Source organism: Homalodisca vitripennis, unplaced genomic scaffold (assembly GCF_021130785.1).
Source record: "Homalodisca vitripennis isolate AUS2020 unplaced genomic scaffold, UT_GWSS_2.1 ScUCBcl_3043;HRSCAF=8300, whole genome shotgun sequence".
Taxonomy (NCBI): domain Eukaryota; kingdom Metazoa; phylum Arthropoda; class Insecta; order Hemiptera; family Cicadellidae; genus Homalodisca; species Homalodisca vitripennis.
Window position 1 is genome coordinate 10,774 of NW_025779153.1, and position 12,824 is coordinate 23,597.

The following is a 12,824-nucleotide window of genomic DNA, read 5'->3' on the forward strand; positions in this document are numbered from 1 at the left end:
TGAAAGAAGTGTTGGGATTCGTAGAGGACAACTTGCCGTACGGAAAGAAATTCGTATCACCGCTAGTGAGACGGAAAATTGCACCGTTGCTGAAAGAGCAACTTGTCCCGTGGCTGAAGAACCTGATTGACAACGAACTCGATTCCATCATCCGAAAAAGATCCCAGTGGCAACGGTCTCCGTAAACGTATAGATGGAAAACTTTTATCGTTGATTAAAAAACATAGTTAAGCATATTAAACCGATGTCAGCGAGTGATTTGAACGTGTGGGCTCGTAGACTGAACATTCCCAACTTTCGCGGTGTATTTATGCGAGAAGCGTTACCGGTCAAACCGCATCGCATCGAATGCGGCATAATCAATCTGGGCGATCTGGATTCGGACGGTACACACTGGACGTGTTACATGAAGATGGGTCACAGCAAAGTCTACTTCGACTCGTACGGTGACAGTCAGCCACCGCGGGAAACTAGTCCGCTACTTGGGTCCAGAGAATCTGATGTACAACACCAAACGAATTCAAGACTACGACGACCAGCCCATATGTGGACACTTGTGCCTGGAAGTGTTAAGGCTATACATGTCTGGTTGCAAAAGTTTTACTGATATAGAAAGCGCGTTGGAGAAAGATAAATACAATTGGAAATCTTGGTTTGCATAATGTTTGCAGTGAACAAATTCAACGAAGTAATGATAAGTGATGAAACCAATGTATTAAAATATGTGGATGCTCGAATAAATGAAAAGTTTGACGTCTGCCAATGACGATAGTATGATGATCAAACAATATGTTTTGAAGCGCAAATAAATGAAAAAGTTAAAAGATTTTGCTTCACAATATGGCGATCAAACAACTATCAAACAATACGTGGAAGCGCGAATAAATGAAAGATTGGAGTCTTTCAGGAGAGGTGGCGAGGTAAATTTAGAAACTTTACGACATACTGTGGAAACGGTTCAGAACGATTTAAAGTCTCACACCCAGAAAGCAGATGAGCTCACCAGCAAGGTAAAGTTTATCAACAACAAAGTAAACGTGAAAAACAGACGGATCGTAAACGCTGCAAAATCTGTAGACGAACACGACGTAGTGATCAGAAAAGAAATTGACGACTTCTCGAGGAGATTAAACGAGCAAACTTCGTTTACACTGCAAGAAAACATTAGGAGGCTTAATACAAGGTTCGAACAACTCGAAAACTGGAAGCGTCAATGTGCAAATACGGCATCAGAACTGTATGAAAAAGTGTTTTTCCCTTCAATAGAGTAGTGTGTAGCGTATAAGTGCGATGCACGCTTACATATAGACACAGTAACTATACCCACAGTACTATAGTAAGTATACTAGTATAAACTTGGACTTGGACTTGGATATAGAGTAATAATGCCTGTGTTAAAACTCTTCGGTAAAGGTTCCGTGCTGAACTTGCATTTCGAGCATCCAATCCACTTGGACGACACCGTGAAATATAAAGTTGCTCTGATTGGTTTCTATTCGGAAAACAATATCTACAAACCTGAGAGAAACGGCGCACGTTGCCTTTGCACAGGAAAAATACAATGTGCCACTAGACCCCGGTTATTGGACGATGGAATCGTTGCAACAAAAATTTGGAAACTATCTCAAGATTACAAGAAATGGCGATCGCGTCGTTCTCAGATCACCGTACAATTTTCGCATGGATTCGAATCTTTGTGCACTCCTCGGTTTTGATCAGCGTAGCACTACATATAATGCTGGTGAAACAGTAACAGCAACTAACCCGCCGAATCTAAGACCGGTGGAAATAGTCGAAGTACACTGCGACATTGTGGAAAACAGTTATGTGAGTCACGACGTGCACCAACACAAACACCAAGAGACGGCAATATTGTATCAGTTCTATCCCGATGTGCCGCACGGTTATAAAAATATCAGAGAGACCGCAGTACCCACACTATGTATCGGTTAGACAAGGGCTACATAAGCTGCAACAGATCAAACTAGCCATCACGGACCAAAACAATACCGCTCTGTTAAACGACGATGTTATCAGTTACGTTTATTTGGACCTGGTTCCGGATCGTGCTTAATCTATTCAAAACTTTGGTAATGTAGTACATTAGTAGACAAGATGTATTACTGCACGTATTTGGTTATTGCAGCCACCTTAGTATATGCAAATGAAGACTTTGACTCTGTGCGTTATTTGAAACGTTACGGATATTTAGAGAATGACAACACTACTTCGTTGGTAGACGGGGGAAATCTTAAATGTGGCGATAGAGACATTTCAAGCTAAATATAATCTCACAGTTGACGGGTCCATGAACCCTGAAACAGAAGCATTCATGAAGAGACCGCGATGCGGGAACAAAGACAATCCTTTGCCGTATAGAATACTGAGCAACACCACAAAATGGTTCAATAATATAGTGACATGGAACTGGTTGGGCAAACCACAATACATGCCGTTGGTTAACGCTGCTTTTGGCGTTTGGACGAGACACACTAATCTCACGTTTTATCGCTCGTTCTACGATCCCAACATTCCTATATCGTTGGATTCTCTCCACGTCATGTACGCTACTAGATCGCCATGTCTGTATAAGTTCGACGGTCGCGGATCGGTGTTGGCACACGCCTTTTTCCCAGACATCTTGAAAAACCAGACTGATATTCATTTCGACGTCGATGAAGACTGGGACATGACTATGAATCTCCCGGCACCTGGAAAAACATCGTTCTTCTCTGTTTTGGTTCACGAGATCGGTCACGCGTTGGGATTGAGCCATTCATCACAACGAGGCGCCGTGATGAATCCTTACTACGAAATTCCACCGACCACCAAAAACATGTTCGAACTCGATCTCGCTAAGGACGATATTTACGGTATCCAATATCTCTAACGGTTATCCCGTTCCTTCCACGACGACGACGACAACTACTACGACTACCACTACATCGCGACCACCAACCGATAGAGGAGTTTCGACTAACGACCTGTGTGATTACAAAACCAAATTACGTACAGTTTTGATACTAAACAACAAGATCTTCATGTTTCACAACAAGAAGGTATGGATAGTAGATATGGACGAAACAGACCGTGAGCCGTCACAGTTCAACCGACCCAAAATAACAACGCGGTGGTTACCGTTTTCTCTGCCGCACGATTTTGTAAACATAACTGCCATTTATGAACGGCCTAATGGTGAAAATAGCTTTGTTTACCAGAAAACAAGTGTACTTCATTCAATATCCAAGTTTGAGTTTACTAGGTAATACAGATACTCAAGGTCTTCTCGGGTTTTTCCTGACATTGAAGTGAAGTCTGCTGTAAACACCCATAAAGGATTAACGTACATTCTGACCAACATAACGAGCTGGTGTTTGAGGTGGATGAGTGTAAACTGAAAGCGAAATTGCTCGGAGCTTTTACTACCGTGTTTCCAGACCTGCCGAAACAAATCACGAGCGCATTTCGATACACTAACGGGAGGCTGTACTTTATGACCGAATCGCTTGTATACGAGTACAATGAATTCTCAAAACGTGTAACTCGAACTGCACCAAGTCTGTTTGACGTGTTTGCAAATCAGTTGCATGGAAGATAGTATCCTGAAACAATTGCACGTTATGGTATCAAAGTTGTTACACCTCAGATCTGACGCTTAAACACTAGTAAAACTTTATTTGTATATCCTATTGAACACAAGTAATGTTGTAAAGCAATGTTAGATAGTGTTAGATACACGAGAATGGACAAGTTGTACGATGAACAAGTTACTGGAATCGAGCGGAGCGAGTACCGGACCGTGATGCCGGTCTCCGACCTAAACTTCAATACGCCAAACAACTATACGGTTTTCAAATTGGATCACGGAGATGCGTTTTACGATTCTCGCATAATGTACCACATACACGGAGAGTTGGTCAAGAAATCTGACGGTACCGAATACCACGCAGCGTCGACAATTCAACTGATTGACAATTTTCCAGCGTATCTGTTTTCGCGAATCGAACTGAAAAAACACAACACTCTGCTCGACAGTGTGGACCATCCCGGCATTACGAGTCAAGTGAAAGGATTGGTGAGCTACAGTAAATCGCAAATGTACATGTTGCCGACTAGCGGTTTCATTTCCAAGTTTAGTGGCGGCGGCAAGTTCGAAGGGTTGGGTACACTCGGCCACTTGGGTCTGGGATTCTTTGACCATTTACGCAACCCGATGTACAAGGGCGGGTTCGAAATCACGTTCACTCGAGCCGAAGACAATGACGCTATATACCACTGGTCGGGTAACGCACAAGGAGCAACTGAACCGGCAGACGGTAAAGTTGTAATCAAGTCGTTTGTGTTGCGTGGTTCCGTTGGTCGAGTACGAGACAAAACGCCAAGAGCCAGCTGATTGCCGGTCTCAAACAAATGAGTGATAAGGATTCGCTGAAATACACTTACTTGCAGTGGCAGTGTATCGATAAGAAAGGCGTGTTCGGTTCAACGTTCAACTTTGACGTCACCGGCCTCTATCGTAACGTGTTACAATCCCCAAATTCATTATCGTTGCACTGCAAACAGACCGCACCAACAAGCAGAAGAAAAATCCAAGTCGATTCGATCATTGCAACTTGAAGAATGTGTCGGTAAAAATCAACGGACACCGCTATCCGGCAGAAATGCAAAAACTGCGATATGACGGCTCAAAACTACATGCTGTTGTACGACCAGTACTTGACATTTACGAAACTCATGTACGGCGATACGGACGTGTATGTCAACATGGACGATTTTAAATCGAGGTACCCCATCGTCGTGATTGACACGCATCTGCATCCCACCAGCCGAGACAGGTCCAGAAACGATATACAAGTCGAATTGGATTTCACTACAGCAGTTGCGTCCGCACAAGGCGACGTGGGCACTACGGCGTACATAATATTGGTGTCTCAGACAGAGTTCATGTACGACATTACGCGAAACACCATTCGCATGGTTCAGTGATGACGTTTATCAGTGTCCTCGTTTATGTAGGACAGCGTCGTGTTCCAATAGATGTAACGCACCAATACGTGTTTTAGTAAAGCAGGTCTAATACTATAATATTTGTACACACAGTGTTATCTGCGCCCAATAGGTTATCTGTGGTCAGAACAGTCCGAACAACTATCCCACATGCAATAGCCTTCTCACGGCTGTAGCGTTCATTACTGAAGTACCGCGACGCGTTTACTTTATCGCCGTGTGTTATTTTTAAATTCAGAAAAAAAAAATACTTTTACGTGATTGGGAATTTTCCACGTGATTTGTAAGTACGTATTATCCAATTGTGAAGTTAAGGTAACGTTAATTTTGCCTATTTATAACTTGTGTTTGATTCGTTTGAAGAAAGTTTGGTTGAATTTGTAAAATTTTCAATATTCGATACAATTTCATTATATAATTTTCAGTGTTAAAGCTACGTACAGGGCCGCATTTACAAATTCGGCGCCCCTAGGCCTACAGACCAAAGAGCGCCCCCCCCCCTCCAGAGGACTCTGATTACACTGACGTAGAAATCCAGTAAATTTCTTAATTACGTAATTTTGATGAAAGATAATTACAATAGTATATATATATATATATATATATATATATATATATATATATATATAGGAGTGTTTTGAATAAATAAAAGCAGTGAACCAATGAATGAGTCAACATCGCACCCCGGACCTAGTTGACCTTGGCCACCCGCCCCGCCGAGCGCCAACACCACCCGCCGCCGCAACTTTTTTCTTTTGTGTACTTTAAAATTTATGCGCCCCCTAAAATTTTGCGCCCTAGGCCTGGGCCTAGTGGGCCTATAGGGAAAATGCGGCACTGGCTACGTACTAACCACGTAAGAACACAGCCCATGCATTACAATTAAATTGTGTGCAAAATTACAAATGTTGTATGTCATACACTGTTATATTTAAATTTGGAATATTCATAGGTATAGCACTGCCGATATTGTTAATAAATAATTTAATTTAATAATAATCCCTAAATATTAGGGAATTGTAAATAGGAAAACAATTATAGTTTTAGTTAGGCTTATCCTTGAAGAAATTTTCAAACATCCAGATCCGATTCAAAGGTAGCGTACATATACTAGTTTTTATTCACATGGCCCATTGATTTTGACTCTGTATCAGTATATTGCCTGTGAACTGTATGTAAATGGTACTAGACCCTACTATTGTGATGTTTGTTTAGTGAGAACAAGCCTATTCCCTGATTACAGGGAAATAAAAAAACAAGCTTGCTACTGCTACAAGTGCTTGTTACTGTACAAGTTACAAAGATTAAGTAAGTAAAATAATTAGTTACAAGTTTAATTAAAGCGTTGCATAAAGTCCTTTTTTCAGTAACTATTCTACTATTTATTTCTAGTATCTATCCTGACAAAGTATAGGTAGACAACATAGGTTAACTTAATATGCGTATTTTCTAAATTGATATAAAACACTTATTTTTTCTGTTATGAATGATCTGAAGTACCAGCCCGGAACCCTATACAATTCAAACCTTCTAATGAAAGAGGAAGAATGATTAGATTATCAATGTAAGATGGTCTACTTAACAACATATTCTGTAGCTAGAGATACATCATAGTACTGTATTAACATTTAATATACCAAACACTTATTATTCACAACACTCGGAACGGTTTATCTTGGGTCACGACCTTACAGATTACAGCTCGTTTGCTTCCACTTAATTTTTAATTGATCATTAATTTTATCTCAGACTTTGTGATTATAAACACAGAGTACAATAATCTGAAAAGAAAATCCACAACAAGGAAAATATATACATTTTATTTAAATACAATGTGTGAAAATATTTACATACAGCTAAACAGTTTTTTTTTTTATATTTACATTTGTTTTTACCGTAGGTAGTCTCACTGTGTCGACAGAGCAGACCGGATTTCCAGCCTCAGCCATAACTTCTACGGGGATGCTGTAGTGTCCCCAGGGCAGAGTCCCGATGCCGTCGTCTTGGATGTAGCGTTTGTCATCATGAGGCGACAGAACAATTTTGTTCAGTTCAACGCTGTACAAGTCGTGTTTAAAAGCTCCGGATCATGTTCATCGAACCGTATTGTATACCTGAGGTGAACAGACACTGTTTGTAATCGTCGAAGGTCAGGTGGTTTTCTATCGTTGTCTTTTTGACACCTTTCGACTTTTTGATCACTCCGCCTTCGGATCTGCTGGAGTACATTTTCGAGCGAAGTCCTACGTGCTCGTACATGATTCTGCCGTTGAGCTCGTCTTTCATCTTCCCTAGTACCTTTTTGTTGACTCGAGGCATGTTGTAACGGTTGGGCTGAGGGTAGTCGCTGGTGTCGAACAGATCGATCATGTCTTTGATGTCTTTGTACAAGTCGGTCGTCTGGATGTGGTACGTTAGCGAGTCGGTGTCTGTATATTGAAGTTGGGCTTTGTGACCGTACCGCCTCTTGATGACGTTGTAGTGGAAGTCGTACATCAGCGTTTTCGACACGTCCAGAATGCTCATGCCGACGTAGATTGCTTTATTGAACATCAATTTCGTTTTTGACATGTGAACGGCTGCCAACTGTTCGGTGAATATCGTCCTGCTCTTAAAGTTTGGTTGAGCAGTCCACTTGTCGACTTGTTCGTCTTTTGTGGTTAGTCGGATGTCCACTCTGTTCCGGATGTTCTCCATTGTCTTACCGAAAACGCTGTTATTCATGAGCTTGAAGAAATCTTTCTCAAACTCGTTCCTGGCTTGCGTACGCATCTCAGTGTTCAAGTCGATGTAGGGCTTGAGCCAGGCTGATTGACTGAAGCTTATAACTCTGTGGACTTTCTTAAGTTTCATGCCGTTTTAGATACTGTTTTAGATTCCGGTAGTGGACAACATATTTTTCCTTCTCTAGCAGTGTGGTGAGGAGTTTCTCTTCTTTCGATCCCGGTGGTACTCGACGTTCAGGAGCCAGAGGCAAGTCGGAGTGCAAGTCGTGAAAATTCTTTGGATACACCAAATCAACTTCTAGAATATAACCGGTAGGTGCATCGTCTGGGACTTGTGTGACGTCAATGTCGGTTTTGCACCACTTGAAGTTCTTATACGGCATGTACTGACTCATGGCCCAGCCGTACAGATTATTGGCGTCCAAGTACGTCAGGTAGGAAGTCGGCTGGTCCTCATCGAAATCTTCCATTTAAGGGTTGTTTGCTGCGGCGTACCGGTTAGAGCACTGTGACACTCCGCCACGAATGCCCTTGCCGATCATCAGGATCATGTTGTAGTCACTGAGAAGGTCGAGTTTTATGCCGGTGGTCTTGAGCATCGCACTCCACGCGAGTCCGGGAGCCGTGTAGTACCAAGCAGGGTCGAGCTGGTACGTCCTGCATGCAAACGTCGCGGAAGTTCTCCATAATGTCCGCCAGCAAGAGCACGTCCGTTTGGTTTGTACAACAGTGTGTAGTCTTTCATGTTCTGTATGTTGAACGTATTCCAAACGTTTGACCGCATGTTGGTAGTCTTCGGGCTTTACGTGAGCATCGTTCAGCTTGTTGTAAAAGTCGTTTCTGCGCGGGCAGGGACGAACGTTCAAACTTCTCCATACCGTCCATATAGTCGTAGGGATAGACAACCCTTTTTAAGTAACAATTCAAGTTTCTCTCCGTCATAGAATTTGGAAATGTTTTTAAATTGATCGGGAGACAGGTTCTTAGCCAACTTGTCTAGACTGCTTGCCATGAACCTCAACGAGTCCAGGAACCGTAGCTTCACTCCACGCTCAACCTCGATGGTGTAGGAGATGTAACGTTCCTCGTTGTTTGGAATAACTTTGATGGTCTCGTTGTTGAGCCCAAACATCTTGATAAACAGGTGGGTGTCGTATCCGCTCAGGTTGTGAACAAACACTGGCAGGAAATGCGGTTTCTTGAAGTTGAGGTTACACGAGTTGTGAGCCATACCTCTGAATTTTCCCCGTCAGATGGTCGTGATCGCGAACTTTGTAATCATCGGGATCGTTGAAAGACTTGCCACAGATGTGACACTGCCGAGCGTTGGCTATTGCGTGTAAATCGTCTTGAGTCAGCTCCATCGGTACAGCAGCAGCTCTTGAGTAAAGTTGGAATATTTCCCTGGCATCGTTCATGATGCTTTCCACGAACACTTGCGCAGCGTCCGGTCCGAAATACGTAGTGGGCGGTTTGTAATCACCGTCAGATACACGAAGTAGTACGAGAAACTTACAGCTTCGTGTTTCTGATACTTTTCGGTGTAAGAACTTTGTGCATCGGGATCCCAGCTGCTGCTGGCTACAGAAGTCAGCATACACTCAAAGTCAGCGTAAGCCACGAACGGTACTCTCATCGAGTGTTTGAAGTCCTTGAACTGTACGGTAGAGCCTTCTTTCGGTGTCAGTATTTTCACAGCCTCGTGTTCGCTGCAGTCTTCTTTGTGTTTGGTTAGAAGATCTTCCGTGCCAAAGTGTGGTAAGCAGCGCTTGCAGAGCCAAGTCCTGTGCATATGGTTTGAAATTTGTGAACTTACTAACTGGCTGAGATTCTTGATGAGGCAGTAGTGAGAGTTGTTTTTATCCCTGACATACAACAAGTCCACATGCCTATCCTTTTCTTCTCGTGTAATGTATAACGGGTAGACGACCGGTTTCTTATCGTACGAGTACACGTTTACGGATATTCCAGATCGTTTTTCAAACAGCTTGACGTTGTCGAGACTAACAGGGAAAGTGATGCCGTCCAAATGTACATCTAGTTCGTGCTCAAAAGGTTGATAGTGTTGTACTCCGCATGGATCGTTTCGCCAGTATACGGGATGCAATGCGGCCAAGATTGACCACACGAAACATTTCTGATCAGTGTTCTTTACATTTACGATTGCTTTCTTAGCTGAAATCTTTTCGTGTAGTTCCACGTAACTGGAGCCTCTGAGTGGAACGTAACGATTAATTCGTAACTCGAGGTGGAGGATTTTGTGCAAGGTCCAACCAGACCCCTTGGCGTAAAACTCATCCATTTCGGCCAAGAGTTTTTTCATTGCCTTTGTAACGTACACCCAAATGTCTGTAGTTGGAAGAATCTCCTTGTTTTTTAGTTTTGAAATTCTTCTGTTCAATCGCGCCACTCGTCGGTTTTGTGTATTCGATTTCAAACCTCAGGTTAAATTTGATGTTGTGTTCATCAACGAGTTGTGCAATTTTGCGAATGATTGACTTTCTAGATGTTTTAAGAAATCTTTTGGGGTCTTTGATACCATGCTTGTTTTCAATCATGTACGTTTTCATACGACCCGTGAACGCTTGCTGTACCTTTTTAATATTACCACCCTTGTTTGCTAGGTTTTATGACTTTAGGCGGAGGTGCTGAAACGGTAGCTACACCATGCTTTCGCTTTAAACCGTCTGGTGAACACTTCTTGATGTGACCGATGGCAGACGTGCTAGCTGATGTAACGTTCCTCGTTGTTTGGAATAACTTTGATGGTCTCGTTGTTGAGCCCAAACATCTTGATAAACAGGTGGGTGTCGTATCTGCTCAGGTTGTGAACAAAAACTGGCAGGAAATGCGGTTTCTTGAAGTTGAGGTTACACGAGTTGTGAGCCATACCTCTGAATTTCCCCGTCAGATGGTCGTGATCGCGAACTTTGTAATCTTCGGGATCGTTGAAAAGACTTGCCACAGATGTGACACTGCCGAGCGTTGGCTATTGCGTGTAAATCGTCTTGAGTCAGCTCCATCGGTACAGCAGTAGCTCTTGAGTAAAGTTGGAATATTTCCCTGGCATCGTTCATGATGCTTTCCACGAACACTTGCGCAGCGTCCGGTCCGAAATACGTAGTGGGCGGTTTGTAATCACCGTCAGAGTACTCGAAGTAGTACGAGAAACTTACAGCTTCGTGTTTCTGATACTTTGGAGCTACTTCTGGATGTGGAGCTAGTACTTGGTTCAAGGCGTGGAACCTTTGGTGGTGATTCTGAAACGGTAGCTGGAAGAGTGTAGTTTTCGTTCTTCCGCTTTAAACCGCCTGGTGAACACTTTGCAATATGACGGCTCAAGTTGGACATGGTTATCAGTTGCTGACAATGCGGACACGACTTCTTTGGCTCAACAGTTGATTTAACCGATCCACACACTTTGAGATGGCGAGCCATGTTGTGTGACGTTATTGACTTATTGCAGTGCACACAATGTTCTTTTGTATTCGACACGTGAGGCTAGACTCCTCCGGCCGACTTGCACTTGGCAGTGTTATAGTGACGTGCTATGTTCGACTTCCTTACCGTTGCACCACACACGTCGCACGCCACAAACACATCACAAGCAGCAGTAGCCATTGTCACGACTTACTCGGACTACCTAGTATCCGACTCTGCCTCAATCTCTGTACAGTATGAGTGATGTCAGTATGGGTCGCACATACAACGTTCTCTAGCAACAACAGTTTCACATACGGTACACAAACACCTAACACGTTTTCGTATACAACCACCACTCGCGTTTTGTTACGTGCTGCACCTGAACCACCGCGCACCAGACTGCCAGACTGCGCGTATGATAGATACCGCTGACTCACGCCGCGTTGTGTAACTCGGGCACCGCCGACCGCACCGCCGACTCACCGCGTTGTGTCACTGCCGCCGCCGCCGCCGTGTGTGTTGCTCCGCTTTGTGTAATCGACAAAAAAGTTTTACGCTGAAACAGTACAGTGTAAAAAAATAAAAAAACAACTTGTTGCACACGAACAAGAACCGCGACTTTAAAAACAAAGACAACTACTGAAACGGTACAGTGTAAAAAATAAAAACACAACTTGTTGCACACGAACAAGAACCGCGACTTTGACAACAAAGATTTTAAGCAACTCATCCCTCCCTCATCCCTCTTTGGAACGCCTTAGAACCGGCGTTACATATCTACTTATTATCATTAAAAAAATTTAGTGTTACTGAAAGATCGTACTCAACAGAAACGGGTCAAGAATTTTTTAAAGAACAAAATGAGGCCTTACTCCCTGTCCATTACGGAAAAAATATCAGTTGCCTGGACCCCCTCAAATTTTTTCGTAGCTACGTTCTTGCTAATCAATCGGAAATTTTTTAAATACTAGGTCCTAAAATCGTTATTTTATAGTACTTCTGAACTAATACTTATAGACAATTGAAATATTCTGTAATAAATACAGGTAGTCTAATATAATGTATATTTAACTAAAGCAAAATTTAAACATAACATCATTAAAATATTGAACAAAATAGTTAAGTTTAAAATAAAAAATAAAGATCCAAGCCAAATCTTGTTGTTACTCACTCTCGGATCAAAAAGTAACTTATAGATATTCGAGTTTGAAAGTTGGCCACAAACTAACTAACATAGCTACACTAACGGGAGTTATGTTAAGATTTAGCTTGTTTATTTCTGCGTTTTGACATATAAAACTGTTTACTAACAATAACGACGAAAAAATTCCGGCGCTTTACAACCAATCTACAACATCGATTCAACTTGTGATCTTATTAGACCAAATGTTTATACAGGATAGATACAAGTGTACTGTAATTGACAATGTAATTTTATAATTTCAGTATAGCATGAAAATAAAGTTTTTATTAAAATACCATCTTAATTTTTATTCTCAACCGGGTGGTTCACAAGATTAACAGGGTTTAATGTTAATCTTCCGCAACCAGCAACTGTTCGTTTTAACGCGCAAATCGCCAGACTTTCCAGGACGGTGTTGCTTCGTAGTGACAACGAATGGTACAAACTAACACAGTACAGAACTGCCCAGAGCTCAGCAGCTCACT

The 12,824-nt window shown here is 42.4% G+C and overlaps 3 protein-coding genes across 3 annotated transcripts in view; 2 read left to right on the top strand and 1 right to left on the bottom strand.

Moving 5' to 3' along the window:
• Positions 1–244: 244 nt before the first annotated feature.
• On the top strand, positions 245–2,890 carry LOC124372381 (matrix metalloproteinase-2-like). Its single transcript, XM_046830768.1, has 2 exons — positions 245–502; positions 2,240–2,890. Exons 1-2 carry the CDS (start codon positions 245–247, stop codon positions 2,888–2,890), a joined length of 909 nt encoding a protein of 302 aa, XP_046686724.1.
• A 1,985-nt stretch (positions 2,891–4,875) lies between these two features.
• The window catches only part of LOC124372383 (carboxypeptidase M-like), a gene marked incomplete at its 3' end in the record, with an annotated part of 33,160 nt that continues 25,211 nt past the window's right edge, over positions 4,876–12,824 (top strand). The window contains exon 1 of the mRNA XM_046830771.1: positions 4,876–5,290. The remainder of the gene's footprint in view (positions 5,291–12,824) is intronic.
• On the bottom strand, positions 7,081–7,779 carry LOC124372382. Its single transcript, XM_046830770.1, has one exon. It carries the CDS (start codon positions 7,777–7,779, stop codon positions 7,081–7,083), a length of 699 nt encoding a protein of 232 aa, XP_046686726.1.

Bases quoted from the DNA above. Each gene is read 5' to 3' on its own strand.
- LOC124372382 (XM_046830770.1), bottom strand. From the start codon at position 7,779: ATGCGTACGCAAGCCAGGAACGAGTTTGAGAAAGATTTCTTCAAGCTC.
- LOC124372381 (XM_046830768.1), top strand. From the start codon at position 245: ATGTCAGCGAGTGATTTGAACGTGTGGGCTCGTAGACTGAACATTCCC. The intron at 503-2,239 runs GTACAACACCAA...CTTCGTTGGTAG, and splicing joins TTGGGTCCAGAGAATCTGAT to ACGGGGGAAATCTTAAATGT.